The sequence below is a fragment of the Zalophus californianus genome, chromosome 10, assembly GCF_009762305.2.
Source record: "Zalophus californianus isolate mZalCal1 chromosome 10, mZalCal1.pri.v2, whole genome shotgun sequence".
NCBI classification, from domain to species: Eukaryota; Metazoa; Chordata; class Mammalia; order Carnivora; family Otariidae; genus Zalophus; species Zalophus californianus.
Genome location: NC_045604.1, coordinates 66,634,217 through 66,653,218, shown reverse-complemented (window position 1 = coordinate 66,653,218; position 19,002 = coordinate 66,634,217). Strand labels below are relative to the sequence as shown.

General features: G+C 55.3%; 1 protein-coding gene across 5 annotated transcripts in view; it reads right to left on the bottom strand.

Annotated features, from left to right (window-relative positions):
• The window catches only part of ITPKB (inositol-trisphosphate 3-kinase B), an 86,925-nt gene extending 68,380 nt beyond the window's left edge, over positions 1-18,545 (bottom strand). Inside the window, exons 1-3 of one of the 5 annotated variants that reach the window (XM_027611762.1) lie at positions 18,269-18,545; positions 17,434-17,587; positions 14,783-16,904 (exon numbers count right to left, since the gene is read on the bottom strand). In XM_027611762.1, coding sequence (XP_027467563.1) covers positions 14,783-16,696 — 1,914 coding nt within the window. In that variant the 5' untranslated portion in view covers positions 16,697-16,904; positions 17,434-17,587; positions 18,269-18,545. Of the gene's footprint in view, positions 1-14,782; positions 16,905-17,214; positions 17,373-17,433; positions 17,588-18,268 lie in introns of those variants that run through there. The other 4 variants (XM_027611763.1, XM_027611761.1, XM_027611764.2 and 1 more) reach the window with 4 other exon arrangements.
• Positions 18,546-19,002: the final 457 nt, after the last annotated feature.

The window sequence follows — 19,002 nt, the reverse complement described above, 5'->3', positions numbered from 1 at the left end:
ACGTGAGCCGAAGGCAGTCGCCTAACCAACTGAGCCACCCAGGCGCCCCCAGTCTGGAAGATTCTTAAAAAACTAAGCAAGTATGTGACTACCGTATGACCCAGCAAGCTCACTCCTGGGCATTTGTCACAGAGAAGGGAATGCTTATGGCCACACAAAACCCTGGACGCGCCTGTTCGTAATGGCCAAATGGTGCCCCAGCACAGACGTCCCTTCCTAAAAGGGACAGCGTCATCAGAGTCTCAGACGGGCGTGGAGCGAGGCTGAGCAACCCCATTTCCAGCTAAGGGCTCCAGGAGGGCACGGTGCTCACCCCGCTGGGGACAGACTTGGCCCATGGTGCCTGCTCGCCACCCCTCAGCACCTTCCCTGCGCTCACAGAGCCACCTCCCCGTGGTGACACTGCGCTGCCCCTGTGTAAGGTGGAGCCACGGCCTCTCGAGGTTCACAGCCTCAGACTCAGCTCTGCCCACCGAAGCCACGCAGAGCAGGTCTCTTCTCACAGCTAAGGAATCCGGGGATAGCCATCTACTGCAAGGTTGGGCCTCCTGTCCTATCCACTGGCCCCGTTGGAACAGACCTTCTCCCCTTGATCGTCCTGTGTCTCCCAATTTAACTGTAGTCCGAAGGCAGGTAGCACCACGTGACGCATTCAATTCCAGCTTAGGTGCCACTGGTTATGTCTGAAACACGCCCACAAGTGTTTACCCGTGTCACTTAGAAGGATCTGGAATGCCTGGGTGCCCTCCCCTGCTCCACTGTCAGGGGCTCACTGCCCAGCTCCGTGGGCAGCAGTGAGGAGCTGTTAACTTCTCTGCTTCCCTCCCCACCAGGCCTGGGAGCTTCGAGGCAGCTCCAAAGCTCCCTTTTGCTGCCGTTCCATCAACTGAGTCTGTGTTTTTTGTACAAAGGCCCATTCATCGAAAAGGAAAAGAATCTTCTCCTGGTTTCACCTCTGAGAATAGAAAATTGATCTTGAACCAGACTGAAGCATGACTCCGGGGCAACGATGCGAATCCAACCCTCTCACCCCCCAGATGGAATATGTCCAAGGCACAAGCAACCAAATGCCCTCGACCATCCACCTCTAAGTCTTCTGCCCAGACCCCTCCATCTCACTCCAAATTCAACGCAACCAGTCCCCAATGCCTCTCCAGCCCAGGGCCCAGAACTGAACCGAGCCCTCCTTGTACACAGTGCACCACCCTCCCGTGTCCTCCCGGTGATAGACCGTGGGGGCCAGGGAGGAAGGGCTGTGCTGTAGCCTTGTCTATCTGGTATCACCTCAATCTGCTTGCCATGGGATGAGGAAAATATAGACCTTGCAGAAATTCAGTGAAGTAATTTATAGACCGTGCCTGGCACATAACAGATGAGCCAGGAATCGGAGCTGCCCTTTATTATTATTGTGCCCCCCAAGACAGCTTAGCACTTTGAACCACACAGTTAATTTATATTGAATTTTTTAATAGTGTCATAACTCGCAGTAAATTTCACAAGCAGTACTGACGAGCCAGGTCGCCTCCATCCTGTCCTTCGTGTAGGGAAGGATGCCCAGCGTGGAGCCCGACATGGGGCTCGAACTCACGACCCTGAGGATCAAGGCCTGAACTGAGATTGAGTCGGACGCTCCACAGACCGAGCCACCCAGGCGCCCCCATGTAGCTCACTCTTTGAAACCTCCCTTCAGGACTCACATTCTCTTCTATGACACCTGGTCATGGGGTCAGAGTGAACCGTTTCCTGAGGTCATTGAGATCCTCTTTCCAAAGTCAGTGTCATGTGTCCCCAAAGGCCAGGCTGGGACGCTCAGGGCACTTCCCTCCGGGCTGACCCACACAGACCCCAGGGTCCCAGCCAGTGCAGCCCCTGGGTGAGCCTCTCCTGCCTCCCCCGCCCCTCCCTGCCCCAGGGATGTGGTATCTGAGGCCAGCGGCGGCAGAGGGGAAATCAAGGCCTGCAGTGGGGTGGGAGGCGGCTCTCCCGAGGAAGCAGGACTGTTTTTAATGTATAGTGTGATACCGCAAGGCCAACAGGGTCCCAGATGCTGCTCCATATGGCTTCAGCCTGCGATGGAAATTAATTACGGTGCCGTGTACATTTCCAGGTCGGGGCAATAAGGGAGCTACTGTCCAGCGCGCTGCCACTCACACAGCCTCTGAGAGCAAGGCTGCCACATACCAACAAGCTCTTTTAGTGGTTTCGTTCTTCCCAGACACCAGCCTCTGGAGCCTGCAAAGGGCAGGAGTCTGGGGCTCGGGGAAGATGTAAGCAGAGGCCAGGCCGGAGACACACAGGTCCGGAAGGGGGCACGGGCCCCAAACACTGCGTGAAGAAGTGGACCGTTCAGTGCCTGGACACTCTGCCCAGAGGCCTCACGGCCGTCTTGGAACACATGGAGGCTCATGGGACCAGTGGCAGGCAGGAAAGACGGGGACCCCAAGGTTCACCAGAGCAAGCCGCCCGCCCCACACTACAGCCGTGGTGGAAAGAAGGATTTCCACATCCTGTGTTCAGCGTGTCGTGAAGCAGAAGCCCGTGCCTGGCAGGTGGGGGTGCCCGAGACTGTGTCCATGCCTGGCCAAGGAACGGCCCGTGCTGCTCTGGTGGGACCTGTCCCCACAGAGCCCCATCTTCCGCCAGAGCCCACACAGGGTCCCCCGGGCCTTGCTGGGACTCCGACGTGAGCTGGTATGCTCAGGGTCCATCTACCGGACCCTCCACACCGCCGTCTACCACCCCGGCCCTGAGGAACAGTCCAGCAGGCTCCACACGGTTCAGTCAGGACAATGGCAAAGAGCAGCGTGACTCAGGAGGTGCTGAGCAGGCTCTCCTCCGCTCCCCATCCAAGGAAGTGGGGGTGGCGCAGAGAGGCCTGTGGAGAACCCCCAGCCAGGTCCTCAAGGCCTCAGCGGGGTCTGCAGCGAAAGAAAGAGCCTGCCGTAGTAAGCATGCGCCCCACCCCCTCCCACCAGCAGAGAGGGCACAGGGAAGGCCAATTAAATCATTCTTGTTCAGAGACCTCGCAGGCCCCAAGAGCCACGGCATTCCTTACATATGCATGTATATATGCCCTCTCGGACTTAGGAGCTGTGGAGGGCAAGCAGAGGAGCGGGGGAGGGGGGAGAAGGAATGGAGCTTTCCACAGTCCCAAACGCTGGGCGCTCTCCACCTGGATGACCTCGGCCAGTTTCCACCTCCAAAAGAGAATAAAAGGAGACTGGTTCCTGGGGGGTAACCTGACACCCCCTTGCCAGCAGCTGAATACAGTGGATTGTTTCTTCAACTTCAAGTTCTGAGCCCCTGGTCACAAAGCCAGGCCTCTGGGAAAGTAAGTCCTGACGCCAGGTTCGTCATCCTGCATGAGCTGTACTTGGGATGAGGATGGGGGGGCCCCCCCAGCTCAGCGAAGGCGACCCCTACCCACGCCTGCCCAATGCCGGGTCTCACTTCACCTTCTCAACAAGCCAGGAGGGACAGACGAGGATACTAAGGTGCACAGAAGTGAAGGGCCCCCAGGGACAGACTCTGGAGCAGAAGGAGGGTGTGAGTTCGGGGCTCTCCTGCGCCCGTCCTACTGCTGTGCTCACCAGAGCAGCCCTCCCCACAACCTGAAGGTGGTACCCTCAGTCCTGTCTTACAGACAGGCAGGAACAGGAGTCACACAGCTCACACTCAAACCCAGCACTGTGCACCGAGGCCACCCCACGGCTCGCCACGCCCCAGCTTGCCCCAGGGCCCTTGCTTAGGCTCAGGCTCAGTAAACACTTACTGAACAGACATCCGTGCCAAGCTTTCCTGACCACGTTCCTCTGTCTCCCGGGGCCCCATTTTAGCCTTCGAGAGCACGTTTCCACGCACTGGAAATCGATCTGCGTCGAGTTCAGTGCAGGGCATTAAGGCTTGGGGACGGGGTCAGGGGGCGAGTTCCCTCTTCCTTTCCAACTTCCTAGATAGAGCCTTTGGATCCAGAACAGTCCCTTTGCTTGGCCGATTCAAACGGAAGTAGCAGCCTCCTCAAGGTCTCATCCAGACTCCCTTTCCAGGGGCCAGTGCCCAAATTCAGTCCCCCTTCACGCGGCTGCACAGCACACACCGGGAGCCCCACCCCCGCGTGCGTCACACGCCAACACCAACTCCGTTTATTAGCTCTTTAGCGAACATGCTCGTATTCAAGGCCATACAACTTGTTCCTGAGTTTCGCAACTCTCGAGTCTATCTGTGGGCATCAGCTTTGCCTCGAGGGCAGGTCCCCAGGGACGGGGAGAGCATCGACCAGGCCGTTCTCTTCAGTACAGGTGTCCGCAGACAGGGCACAGGCGTGGCTGCCCGATGTGTGGGCGCCGCTGGGACAAACGTCTGCTTGTCAGCGTGGGCGGCCAGCTGTGTGCAGAGATTTCCAGATCCAGGGCCCAGTTTCTATCCGGGTCGAGGAAATGCCCAATTTCTATCTGCTGAATGTCACATCTGCTCGAAAAATTCAAGACTTTGCCGGATTCCTCCCTTTCACTTTCCAGGACACAGAACAGAAAACCACCACGTGGTATTGGAAAAAAATCAATGCCCCCGTTAAGTACCCTCAAACTCTAGATGGAACATGGTCACCTCTCAGTTATGCGGGAGCTCACGGCCCTGTGCCGGGAACACTGACCCCTGCCTCGCGGCCCCCTCCACACCCGCTCCGGCTTCTCGAACTTATATCACATTTGAGCCCCACCTGCGCACGAGACAGCAAAGCGCAGGGCAGGACGCTTCGTGCACAGTCCACTCCGGCCGAGAGGCTGGCACAGGCCATTTCTGGGTCGGCGACACCGACGTGGGACCATCTTGCACGCGTGCAGCACCTGCCCTTGTCCATCCTCTTTTGGGAAAGCTTTCAAAGCTCCTAATTAAAGCTAATTCAGGCAGGAAAGAATCACTCTCTCAAAATGATCTCACTTGAGACTCACAAAGACTACGTGAAGTAGGAAGGCTTCATCGGTATACCCCTTTCACAGATGAGGATCCCACAGCCCGAAGAGGCCAGATGTGGATCTGAGAGGCACTGGTCCTTCTAGCACCCTGCACCCCCGGAGTACGCCTAGCAGAGTTTCCAGAGGAGGCCCCGCGCCGGCCACCTGCCAAATGACTTGGAATGAGCAAGATGCTCAATGCTAATGAGTGCTTAATGCTGTGGCCACTGTGATGAGGTGGGGAAGGGTGGAAAAGGCTAAAATACCAACTGTAAGGCATTCAAAACGTCTTAGACTAAAGTACAACTAGAGGGGCGCCTGGGGGGCTCAGACGGTGAAGCGTCTGCCTTCGGCTCAGGTCATGATCCCAGGGTCCTGGGATTGAGTCCCGAGTCGGGCTCCCTGCTCAGCGGGGAGTCTGCTTCTCCCTCTGCCTCTGCCCCTCCCCCCTCTCATGTGCGCGCTCTCTCTCTCAAATAAATACATAAAAATCTTAAAATACAATACCAACTCTAAGGCATTCAAAATGTCTGCCACATTAGCCATTTCTGCATCCGTGAGGATTTTCCAATAGTTTCTCAAACCCGAACGGCATCTTCCCAACCCCCCAGCTCCACCACTGAGTAGCCACATTTCCTCCCCTTGGCTCAGCAACCTGGGTGTGAGGATTGGCAGTCCCACCAAAACGTCCCAGCCGTTTCTTAAGCTACCAGCTGCGGTTGGATTTTCCACTTGACATTGTTAAGAGATCAAACTGTCTATGTCATTGTCATACATGGGCCTTTTCAGTTTCCTGCTGGCAGATTCAGGTTAGATAAGCATCTTAAGCATTACAGAAGTGATACTCCCAAGTTCCTCTCCCTACCCCAACCGGGGCAGTCTCCCCATAGTGAAGAGGTGCACTTTGTTAAATCTGCTCTTCGGGGAGCTAACTTGTAAAAACACAACACAACAGGCCACACCCATGCACAGCAGAAGATTAGAGAAAGAGCCAGCTCCCGTGCCACTCTGGAGGAAGCCCTTCACGGGAGATCCTGCAGACTCACACACTTGACAACTCAGTCATCAATTGCCATAGAGAAGAAGAAAACAAATTGAGCTGAGCCTGGAAAGAATGTCCGTGAACTTGGAAAAGCACTTGCTGGAAACTGCCCGGGGGGTGCACTGACCTCCCCCTGGAACCGCCCAGGCCCCAGCAGCTGGCAGCCTACCAAGAGAGACTGAAGATCATGCTGGGGGATGGCCGGCCCCCAAATCCCTCCGTCCCTGCCCCTAAGGCCGGCTGGACCCTCCCTGCAGAGTAGGAAAGTGGTAAGCGTGATGGGATAGAAGGTATTAAAGCTTCTTCTTGGAAAACAGGACCATCAGTTTATTCGTTCTGATGAAAGTGGTGGTGGTGGGGGGGGGTGCAGAAGGCAGAGGACCCTTCAAAAGGGGTGAAGAAAGTAAACTGCTCTCGGAGCCCCCAGTGCCGAAGGCACAAGTCCCCTGTCCCTGCGTTCTGATGCACTGAGACCAACTTTACAAACGCGGGCAAAGGGAGAACCTGCGGGAGGAGATCTGCTGGGCCGCGTGGGGCCTCGCCCCGCGCCAGTAATACACCGTATCACCTCTAAATTGGGCCACCCCTAATCTTAGTCACCAGGTCAACGGAAATAATCTCCAGGCCGCCGTTCGAGATGCTGATCGTTTCATCTTCCCTTTCCACCAGAACCTTACCACAAAAGTAAAATGCTAGATGAACAGGATAACAGTGAACTTCACAGGGGAGGCTCTTCTTGAGTTGAAAATTCACCACCCGCAGCCCCGGGCCGGGTGAGAAGTTTTCCGACTGATTCCAAGGTGGGAGTCACAGCGTTTTCCCCCCTTAAATTATACGTAAAGATGAACTGCAGAGGCTCGTTCTGCGTGCTGTCTGTAGCTGCTCCTTTCTGGTTCCTTGTAAAACTCGGTGCAAAAGAGGAGTAAACATTTCAGGAAATAAGGAATGTGTAGTATTGACAAGAGGCCTGCAGAGGAACCTTCTACTGAATGGCCTTCCACCAGTGGATATCCAGTCAATAAAATGCCCAAGTAAAGCTCAACAGAGGGGAAAGATCCGATTTCTAACAGCTAATTCTTAATGGAATTCTCGAGAAACACGCCCGACCAGTTAGTCAAAAGCCTGCGCAGTGACTTATCACAAGTCACTCCTCATCAGAGAAGGCCTGCCAGGTGCCGCCTTCCAGTGACAGCATTGGCAGGGTCTCCCCTGCCAATGCGCTGTGACCGAGCTAGTCGCCAGGTGTCCCCGGATCCTCCGGTGTAATGGACTCCCATCCCCGAGACTGAACGAAGGGAAACCACTCTAGGAACCAGAGACAGAAGGGGCAGCCAGCCTCATTCCCGATGTCCCACCACGTCCACTGCCTGGGACGGATTCACAGCTGGCCTGGGAATCCGGGCCTTTGAGAAATTCATTGCATTCCATTTTGGCTGGGCGAGACTCGCTTCCCAGGATTCTAGTGTGATGCAAGTGGAACCTAAACAAAATCCGAGGACTGCTACTGAGCATTTCTTGCAAGGGGCCCGGCAGATTTTCCAGGCAGACGCTGCCTCGCCAGAGCTCAGAATGTCTCCCGAGCCACCTCGACTAACACCTGCTGAGCCTCTCCCACATGCTAGGTGTGGTGCTGGGCACTTTGACTCGATGCACAGCGGCCCGTGAGGTCACACTTGTCTCTCCACCTCCCGCGGGGCCTGCAGGCCAGGCGCAGACTGGGATGGTCGAGTACCCTCACCCCTATGCCAGTGAGTTTGCAGGAGGAAGCAGTAAGCTCGCCTTCATTGTTCCTTTTCCCCTTTCTTTGTTCTCCACCTTCTAGATGGTTTGACGTTTCCTTCATGGGTAGGTAACACAGCGGACGTACTGTCGGTCATTCACTTAGCCATCCCTCCCTCCCCTTAACAAACCTTTTTTGAAAACATGCGCTGTGTTTAAAGCCAAGGAGGCTCTCCCAGGGGAAGTAAGGAGCCTGTCCACTAAGCAAGGTTTTTAAGTGAATAGAATTGTAAACGTGGGTCTTGTCACTGTATTGAACCTTCTCTGGACTTGGGCGTTCCTCAACCGTAAAATGTGGGCAATGGAGGAAATGAGCTTTAGAGCCTCTCCCAGACCCAGCTTTGTATTACGCTAACTACGTACACTATAGAAAAGTTCTTGTTATTTTTTTAACACCAAGAACAGAGGCTCGGCTTCCTAATGGGATTCATATACATGCATGGTGTCTTTCAGCCAAGGAGAACTGAGTTGTCTTTTTTTAAAATAGATTTTATTTATTTATCTGAGACCGAAAGAGAGCACAAGTGGGGAGGGGGATTAGAGGGAGAGGGGGAAGCAGGCTCCCCGCTGAGCAGGGAGCCCGATGTGGTACTCGATCCCAGGACCCCGGGATCATGACTTGAGCTGAAGGCAGATGCTTAACTGATGGAGCCACCCAGGCTGAATTGTCTTTAAAACAAGAGTTCACTCCTGGAAAAATGCATGACCAGGGGTCTGGGAGGACCGCAGTGAGACTCAAGGTTGGTGTCAGAACTACAGCAAGTAACGTGTGACTGGAGGGAGGGTCCTGGGACCGGGATGGCAGGTTCTTCCAGACCTCTGAGGCGGCCTCCACTGCCAGGTGCACTGGGGCCACTGGTCTGAGGGACAGCTACGATGCTGGGTGCTCCTGCTCCGTGCGCCAAGACAGCCGATAGCGCCAATGACCTCGACTCACCAAGTCAATAGTATCCCATCCTAGGAGGGGCGCTCGCGGTCTCGGGAGAACTGGACATCCAGATGTTCAAACAGAAGTTGGCGCTCTCCATGGCTTTTCATAGTATGAAAGAGTTCACATTTGGGTTGGGTTTGATTTCCTCAACAGTGTGCTCCCTGATTCGCAAAAAATACGTCTTTCCCCGGAGCCAAGTGTACCTGGTCAGGAAAAAAAATCCCTGCAAGGCACACTCTGTCCCAGGTTTGAGGGTTCAGCGTCACAACCTGCAATGCCCAGGCCTTGTCTTCCGTCAAAACCAGAGAACCTTCCACCCCAAAGATGTGACCTCAACACGGGTTAGGGGTTCCTGAGTTAATTCTAAATCAATCACCTGCTGATTACCGGAAGTCTACACAGTTTTTTCTACCAAGATCTAAAACTCTTTCCCCATTAAATACTTTATGATTCTGCCTTTAGCTAACTAGGTTGAAAGCTGCCAAAATAAAATAGGCCTCGACAATCTTATCGATCCCCCTAGGAGTATAAATAAACTACACAGAACTAATCTAATCTGTGACTACAGGCGATGGGTACGTGCCAACAAAATCAGAGAAGCGACTTCAACGCTTAAAAACAAAAGTCCCGAAAATGATTTATCCAACACCTGAAATGCGTCTCTCTAAAAGCAGCACCTGGTTTGTTTAACACATTTTTCTTGTAACACCTGAAGGCCAGGTAAATCCCGAGCTGTGTTTCTGCAATGCCTCTCCATCGATCTCCCCTTTTCTCTATACTCCCCCTTTGATAAAACAATCATCTGTGCAGGAGAGTTTGCAAACTGAAATACAACAGGGAATGGAATGCATCTTTTCAGGTTAGTGTCCTGGCATCTGAGCACAACCGCCTCTAATGACAGTCTATTTTTGATTATCTCGGGTGCGGCACCGAGGATTTATAACACTTTTGCAATGTGATGTGACAAAGGACCGGTCCTCTGGCAAAGAGAGGTACATCGATTAATGGGTTTTAAGTAAAAGCACAAAATTAAATGTGCCCAGTTTGGGCCTCAGTGTCCGAGGGCGACATGTTCCGACACCCTGAGGCGGACTTCACAGAGGCTGGGTTTTACTTCAGAAGTCTAGAATTATACAGCCACAGAGCCAGAACTAGAGAGACCTCCAGGAGATCATCTTCACAAAATACACACATTTTAAAAGGAGAAAACTGAGTCACAGAGATCGTCCTTGGGTCTCTTTGTCTCCCTGAGTCTTGGTTTCTTTATCCCTAAACAGAGCAGAGTAACTAATGCCTGAACCTCACACAGACGACACGGGGTCCTCCCAGATCGCAAATGTGCCGAGGCCTTGTCGGCTTTCCGAGAGAAAAGAAGTGTGCCCCATCTCAAGCAAACAGCATGTACAGCCTGAACCCCAAACCCCACAAATCCGAGCCTTTGATATTCTTATCCAGAAAAGAATGTTCTATTTAAAGGTTCTCACCATTACATTTATTTCTTGGTAAATACCCCTCTAAGGCTTTTACATTTTAATTTGGTTTACCCAAAATAAAAGTGTTAGACTTCTCAAAACCACATAAAACCATTTTAACCTTTTTTAAATGTTCTTTTTAAGTAGGCTCCACACCCAACATATGGCTCAAATTCATAACCCTGAGATCAAGAGTCACATGCTCCACTGACTGAGCCAGCCAGGCCCCCACGTAAAACCCCATTTTTAAACTGTTTGAATTTTTTACTACATGTGTGAGTTAGTTTTTCACACACACACACACACACACCACACACACCAAAACAAACAAACACAGAACTAGTCAATATTTTTTTTAAAAAGCAAAGGAAACAAAATTCCAAGGGCCCTTAAGTACCAAGAAGGCAAGAATTTTTAGGATACTTCTTTACGGATCCCCCAGGTAACCAGGCCAGTGTTTTGTCTTATTTTCTGTACACATAATTGATAACACAATTTTGGAATAAATCAATAAAATCTACTTTCTAAAGTAAGGTGCATGCATATTTTAACATACCCATTAAACCTGGTGTTTCCATGGCCCACATACTTGGAATGATAGAGGGAAGGCAAGAAGTACTAATGGGATTTTTAGTTGTCTTAAAGAACAACAAGCAAGAGCACCATCCTTGCTCAAGTGCAGTTCACTTCTGTTCAGACCATAGAGAACAGTAAGTGTGAAGGTACCTAAATTTAAGCCCCGGACATAAGGCATGCAATACAATTGCTTCTGAGCGAATGTCTCGTGTCTGAGCCTTTATAAACAGACAGGTGCGAAGCCTTGGAGTACTCGACTTCAGGGACAGGCCTGTGGGTCGGGCTCATCAGGAGCAGAAAACCGGAGGCACGGTGCATGCATCTGAGGCTGTCTGCACAGCTCCTGCCCATGGAAGCAAGCGGGGAGATCAGCCTTCCGACCACATTCCCTTCCAGTAAAAGGGCCACGGCTAATTTGCATCATCTAAATGGCTAAGTGATTTTCAGAGTGCACTCCCGAACAATTTGCTTTTCACTTTATTTTTAACCACAGGGAGGGCTTCTAGATTCCGGTTCACGGGCCGTGGGGCTTCCACCAGTGATGAGCAGCAGGGGGACCCAACAGCGGGAGAGCGAACAAAGCAGCCAGCTTCAGGCTTCCCTGGGCTGTCGCCTCCGCCCGCACAGCATCACCCACAGTCACTTCTCCGCAGAAGGAAAGAACAAGCTGCACAAGGCATAAAAGGCCTCCCCTCTGGGGAAAGGCAGGGCAGCAAAAAAAAAAAAAAATTCTCAGTGTGGGGCTGAGGGCCAGCGACTAGCTGCAAGACTGGGAGGCTGAACATGCAATTTCAAACCTGTGGGTGTGAGTGGGTGTGCGAGCATGTGTGAGGGTGAGTGTATATGAGTGTGAGCACCTGAGGGCACTGTGAGTGCGAACACATAAGGGTGAATGAGTGTGAGTGTGATCATGTATGAGCATGAATGTGAGGGTGTGTGAGTGTGTGTGAGTGTGTGCCTAAGCATGTGAGGCTTGTGAACCCATACGTGTGAGCATGAACATGTGAGGCCAAGGATGAACGTGAGCATGTGTGCCAACATGTGTGAATGTGAATGTGGATGTGGATGTGAGCATGTGTGAGTGTAAATGAGTGAAGGTGTGAGTGTGAGCATGAATGGGTGAGGGTGTGAGTGTAAGCACGTGTGAATGTGAATGGGTGAGGGGGTGTGTGTGATCACATATGAGCGTGAACAGGTGAGGGTGTGTGAGTGTGAGCACATGTGAACATGAATGGGTGAGGGTGTGTGATGGGTGGGGGTGTGAGTGAGCACGTATGAGCATGAACGGTAGGAGTTGTGTGAGTGTGAACAGGTGAGGGTGTGTGAACACACGAGCGCGAACAGGTGAGGGCGTGTGTGTGAGAGCACGTGTGAGTGTGAGCACATGTCAGTGTGAATGGCTGTGGGCGTGTGTGTGAGCACGTGTCAGGGTGTGTGAGCACGTGAGTGTGAACAGGAGCGGGGTGTGTGTGAGCACTGTGAGGGGGTGTGTGAGTGTGCACACACGTGAGCGTGAACGGCTGTGGGCGTATGCACCCGCAGCTCAGTGCAGCCCCACAGAAGCAGCAGGCTTATCTACAAAGCACTGAGGAGCCCAGCCAAAAGGCCGGGTCAATCAAGATGTCTGGCCTTCCAAAGACAAAATATCAATATCAGGTAATCAAGGGATTTTTGACCCAATGAGCAGATGTTTGGTTTCACAGATAAGGCTCCACCATAACAATCTGTACAAGAAAAAGAAAACTTAGCTTATCAGGCAAGCACTCAACCAACAGCTGAAAAGTCCCTAGGTTCCCAACATTTCCAGTTGGTTACCCACCCTTTCCCCCACACAGGCCCCGCTTAGGCCTCACGTGACTCAAAGCCAAGCTGGCAGGGGACTTTTCCCTGGCTCTCCTCTGTGGGTATCTGAAAACCTGTGTACAGGTGGGAGGGTGGGTGGCCAACAGGCAGGCCTCATTTGTTTATTTTCATTTATTTTTAAACATGGGGCTTGAACTCAGGACCCTGAGATCAGGACCTGAGCTGAGATCCAAGAGCCGGAGGCTTCACGGACTGAGCCCCCCAGGCACCCGACAGGCCTCATTTCTACCTGTGGACCTGTTAGCTCACAGAACACCACTCAACCATCTGGCCTCTCAGTTGGCATCTCTCTGGCAAGTGAAAAAAAAATTAGCACCTGTCCTTATTGATCTCCCCTTCAGCTGACTTCCAGACAACAGCCCTTCTCAAAGGGACACAGAAGTTTTGAGGGACAGCCAACAGGAGCTGCTAATCCACCACTAGACAGGCCGAATGGAAAACTAGAGAACAACTTAAAGCGACCTGGCTGTGCCAGCGACGGGTCAGGGTTTTGAAAGCAAATGGAAAGAGTGGAACCGAGGACCACCCTCTCCACCAGGCCTATAATTGTGGGCACGAAGTCAGAGAAATGTGAGCACCTACATCGAGAAGTGTGTCCATCCCTTCCCAGGTGCACCGTTCCTTCCCACCAAGCCGGTGTGTCTGTGCCCACAGCCCTGTCCCGCCACAAAATGCAGGCTAATCGGGGCCAAATTTTGCATACACATTTGCCTCCCCATCATCGGAGAAACTGTCTCGTGAAAAGGAATGCCTCGTCTTCAAAAATTCAGACTGTGATTACTTAAGTGGAAGTCCAAGAGCAAAGGGGTTTGAGGTCCAAAATACCTTCGAGAAGGATGCGAAGTAGAAACATAAAGTTCTGAGCAGCTGTGGTTGGAGTTATTGCCATAGGATGAATAGTATTTGATACTCAAGATGCAGTCAGAAGGCTTCCTACTACAATAAAACGCAGACCTTCCCCCAGCGTAGCACCAGAACCCCTCCCCTTGCACACTAAACTAGGAAATTCCCCCATACTCTGGAAAAGTAAGAGAAAGTCCAGACCTTTTCAGAAGCGCTAGCTTCAACTCTTAACATCTTCCGTTAAGACACTCTGATCCTCCTAAGAGTGAAAAACAGCCTGGGACTGAGACTGACTATGTAACAGAAATAAACGGTCTTCTGCCATGGCTAGAAAAAGATGTTAGTAGGATGAATCAAAACAATGGCGCTTGAGGGGCCCCTGGGGGGCTCAGGAGGTGAAGCGTCTGCCTTCGGCTCAGGGTCCCGATTGCGGGGTCCTGGGATCGAGCCCCACATGGTGCTCCTGCTCAACGGGGAATCTGTTTCTCCCTCTCCCTCTGCTCCTCCCCCCTGCTTGTGCTCGCTCTCTCAGATAAATAAATAAATACTCTTAAAACAAAACAAATGTACCTGAAAACATACCTGAAATGTACCCACACCAGCCAGCAAGCATATGCATTAGGAACTCTCTAACCTAGAGGTATCACCCAGTGCCTAGCTCAGGCAATACAATCGAATATAACATTCTGCTGTTTTAAAAAATTGTCTGTGTAGCTCAAAGCATGGTTTTTGTTTTAATTCCTACATCAAACTGTATCTAAGTTACACGGATCCCACAAATACTGCGCTGTCCTGACTTAACCACCTGAGGCCAGGTGGTTCTTCACCCAGAACACTGGCCCAAGCACAGCCCCAGGTTTCAGAGCCCCGACACAGAATCACACGGCTCATTTTCCCGGCCTACGAGTAGAAGCCGAGATAATTTCATGACCTTGTCAGTCTTCCTCTGCCCAAAGGTATCACAGAATTAAGTGTTTCGCCTGTTCAGACAAATGCTATACTCAGCAGCTCTGTTCATTATCTTCCGGGATTCATCAGGGAGTTTCTGGTAATACGAATATTGTCTCCCCGAGAAGGGAGCCGTGACCTGCCAGAAAGTTACCTTAAATATTGTTTTTTAAGATGTTCACGGAAGTGGTAAGCAGAGTGACTGGATTTACTGTCCCCGCTACAAAGTGCCCAGCCACCTCCCCAGCACACACCTGAAGACGATCCTAAGCTGTGACCGCCCCAGGCCCTGATCGGAGTCTTCATGACTCAGTACAAAGTAAGAACAACAGGGGCGTGCAAAGGAGTTGAAGGACAATCTCAGAATGTGACTTACCACTCTGGGCTTCTGCTGGTCCAGGGTATGCAGGAAGGCAGAGTTGGGGTCCAGGCAGCGCTCAGGGTCACTGGAGATGTCTTCCTCTGAGTCTTCATAGGACGAGGAGAAGCCCGTGGAGGAGGCAGATGAAGATGACAGTTTCCTCAAGGGCAGGCTACCCCGGGGGCTTCCCTGTACCTCTTCCAAGGTCCCATCCTCCTGGGCACCCATGTCTGTGATGATCACCGCAGGTATACTGCTGGGGCTGCAGGCCTCTCTCCGGGAAGGCTTGTCCTTCCCATCTGGGGAGAGCAGCTCCGGGCTGGGGTGGGTAGCTCTGTCCTGCTGGGGGCTTCCCCAAGCACCCTCCGACTGCACCCCTGTGCCACACGTCCAAGCCAGCTGGGCTGCCTCCATGGGGCCCAGCCAAGGCCCGGAGCTCCCAGGCTGCACCCCCAGCCTGTCCCCAGGAAGGCACGGAGGTTCTTTCAAATCTTTCGCGGCTTCCCAGGAGGGCAAAAGCTCCAGCATTCGGCCAGAGGGAATTCCTGCGTCCACCTCCTGGGTCCCTGGCTGTGCAGAGCGGTTGCCCCCAAGCAAGCCCCACGCCGTTGGAGACCCTTCATCCACTCCCCTGCAGTGCTGTGGAGACTCCCTGATCACTGGGGCCCCACCCTGGGTCACCTCAGGGCCTACACAGCCCAGGTCTTGGGGTGGCCTGAACCGGCTCGGGGCCTCAGAAAGCCCCGAGCTTTGCGCGTTCACAGTCCTGTCCTCTGGCCTTCCGGCTTCAGGCGCCCCAGGGCCCTGAGCGCCACGGGGAGGACCTCCTTTCCCCACCTTCCCAGGGGGCTCTCCGCTGCGGGGCCTGCCCCTCTCCGGGGCTGGGCTTGTCTGACTGCCCAGAGACTGCCCCTGACTCTGCACCAGGGATTCGCCAGGGTGCAGACCCCCGAGCTCGTCGGCCCGCTCAGGCCGCTCAATGAAGCCAGCGTCTTGCGGATGGTGTGGCCCACTGGATGTGGCTCTCGCTGTCCCCTCTGTGGCCATCCCTAAGTTCACGCTGGCCAGCCCGGACGGGGGAGCTTGGCCGCTGCGCGTCCCTGAAGGCGGAGAGACTTTCTTGTCAACTTCCATAGCTCTGGGTGAGCCACAGTGGGTTCTGGCCGGGGTCCCCTTCTCCATTCTTGCAGAAACCGCTGCACCCTGAGCCCCTGGTCCTGACGGGGCGGCCGGGCGGGGGAAATGTGCCACCCCCTCGTCGCCCTCAGAGAGGCACAGGCCCGGCGCCCTTCCTCTCCGGGCCGAAAAGCCGGCCTCTGCAGTCTCTGGACATTGCTCCCCCCACGACTTTGTCCTCCGTTCCTCGCTCTGAGCCAGGGCTCTCCCTGGGGGCTGACTGCTGCTGCGGAGGGGGCAGGGGGAGGGCGAGCGAGCCCTGCCCAGACGCGGGCTGCGGGGCGCTTGGACGGCGAAGCTCTGCGCCTGGATGTGCGCCTCGAACATGCCCACTTTCTGGTTCACCTGCACATTCTGCAACTCGCGCTGCAGGATTCGCAGCTTCCTCTGGGCCTCCTCCGGCCCCGGAGGGGAGAGGGAACCGGCGGTCACCACCTGCTGCCCGTCCCCTCCCGGGCGGCCCGGCCAACTCGGGCTGCCCACGCTGCTGCCGCTGCCGCTGCCGCCGCTCAACCTGCGCCGGCCGCTCCGCCAGCCCCCGGGGCTCCCGGGCTCCTCGGGCGACAACGACTCGGCGGGGGGGAAGAGGAAAGAGGCGCCTCTCCCGGGGCTGAAAACGCTGCCGGGGCTCAGCACGGCCCTGCCCGGCGGCGGGGGCGTCTCGCTGCTGCTAGGCCGGGGGCCGCCGCTCTTCACCTGCTCGGCGCTATTCATGATCACCAGGCTGTTGAGTGCATAGCAGTACACAGCCATAGTACTGGGTCCGCCGCGCTGCCCGCCGCCGCGGCTCCCGAGCGGGCTCCGCCGCCGGCGCCTCCTCCTCGCGCGGCTCCCGGCTCAGCCCCGGAGGCCCGGCGGCCGCGGCTGGGCGCGCCGAGGCGGTGGCATGGCCTGGGCTGCGGGCGGGGGGCCAACACCGAGGGCTCAGCCCCCGCCCAAAGCTCCATAAACGACAGCTCCGCTGTGGAGACACAAGGAGTAAAGTCAGGACCCCGGAGGGCGGGGGAGGGGGGCGACGGGAAGGGGACACCGGGCGGGGGCGGCCGTCCCGCGGAAGCCCCGTCTGTCGGGGGTCCGGTGCCATTGGACATTTCAGCCACCGGGAGGGCGCGGCTCCGCGCGGACAGAGCCCGGCTGCGGGTGTGAGCTTCCCGAGTGCGCTCCCACCCCTCACCCCAGGGTGTGATGTGCGCTTGGAGGTCCCTGCAAAGTCCAATTCTAAAATTCCTCCCCAGAGCCACGCGGGCAGGCAGGGGCCTGCGTATGCCTACTTGGTTCCTAAGTGTGCTGCGTGCGGGCGCGGCTGGCTCGCATTTCTCCGAGGGTGCGGACACCCCATCCACCGTCTGCGGGTCTCCTCGGGCCGAGCAAACCCTGCTTTAAGCGGGAGGGAGGGAGGGAAGACCGCCCCTGGGCCGCGGCTTCTGCCGCCACCACCCTCTCCGGCCTCAGGGACCCACTTGGAGGGAACCTGAGCGGGACCTGCTTACCCAGCCGCTACCTGCGCCCGGCAGCGGGAAGACGCCTGCGCGCCGGCCGTTTACCTCGCCGACCCCGGGCTCGGGGCTGGGTCCCTCGGCCTACGGAGGCCCGGGCGCGCGGTGGGGCCGCAGCCGAGGCATTTTTCAGCACTGGCCTTGTCGCCTGTCCCCAAACAAGTGTGTTTTGTGAGTGTGGGCGCGCCTGCGCGCGCCCGGGGCCGAGGCGCTGCACGTCCCCTGTACCGGAACCAATATTCGCCGCTCCCTGTCGTCGCCCCCCACGGAGGCGTGTGTGTGTGTGCGTGTGTGTGTGTGTGTGTGTGTGTGTGTGTGTGTGTGTGTGTGTGTGTGTGTACGCGCGCGCACGGGGAGTCAGCCCTCCGCACGCCCTGTACCCAAGGACGCGGCTGCCTCTGCGGCACCGGGACCCGCGCCCACTCAGAGGCACCCCGGGGCCCGAGCGCCTGCAGCCCGGCTCCGCACCCGCCCGGGCCCTCGCTCCGAACGCGGAGGCGCCGCCGAGGCCGGGCTCGTCCGCATCCTGGGCAGCCTCACCCGGCGCCAGCCCAGCCGCCCGGCCGCCCGAGCCGTGGACGCCCGGAGCGCGCGGGGAAGGCGGCGGGGGCCGGCGGCCCGGAAGGCGAGCCGGAGGGACACCCCGAACCCGTCCCTCCTCCCCTCCCCGCGCCCCGGCTCCCGCCGCCGTCCCGGCTCACACCCCTTCCGCGTCCCCGCCGCCCACCTCTGAGCCTTTCCAGAACCCGGAACGCCCAAGTTGGCTCCGGGGCAGGGGAGGGGAGAGAGGGCTCGGAGGCGAGAGCCGTGAAAAAGCCGCCAAACTTACCTGCAATTTCTCAGCTGCCCGGGCCCGTGCAGATTGTACGGCCCAGGGACGCAGACCTCGTAGGAACAAGATGGCTTGAAAAGTGAAAAAGCTCAGGATCAACCTCCCGAGCGAGCTATGGAAGACAAAAAAGGGGAGCGCGAACGCTGGGGGAGAGCTCCCGGGCTGGGGCCGGCGATCGCGCGGAGGCTCCGCGGGACCGGCCCCGCACGCCCTTTTGGGCCGTGCAGACACTACTCCTGTCAGCTTCTGCTCCGGCTACTTCAGTGTTTGTTCAATGTGCGATTAAAAAAAAAAAAAAAAAGTGGGGGGGTGGGGTGGGGAGGAGGGAGGAGGGAGAAAGGCGGGGGCTTGGGGGAGGAAAGCAGGAAGGAAGTTGTGAGCCCGTCTGGGGTTGAACTCAGCGGAACAAGTTTTTCTTTTCTTCTTTTTTTTTTTTTTTTTTTTCTATTGCTTGGCAAGACCAAGGGAGGGAAACACTTAAAAAAAAAAGTTTCCATTGTTAGCTAACAACAACAACAAAAAAAAGCCTTTTAGCTTCTGCGGGTTAAAGATATACGATCCATTTTCCACTCCTCCACCGAGCCTTGCTGATGTCTTGCTTATTTTTGAAAAATGTTTTTAATAAAGTTTTGAGTGTGCATTTAAGCAAAGCAAATCGTGGGGACCTTTTTAGCATTTAAGACTAGCTCAAATCCTATATCAACGGTGTGATGTGTGTCCTCGTACACAAA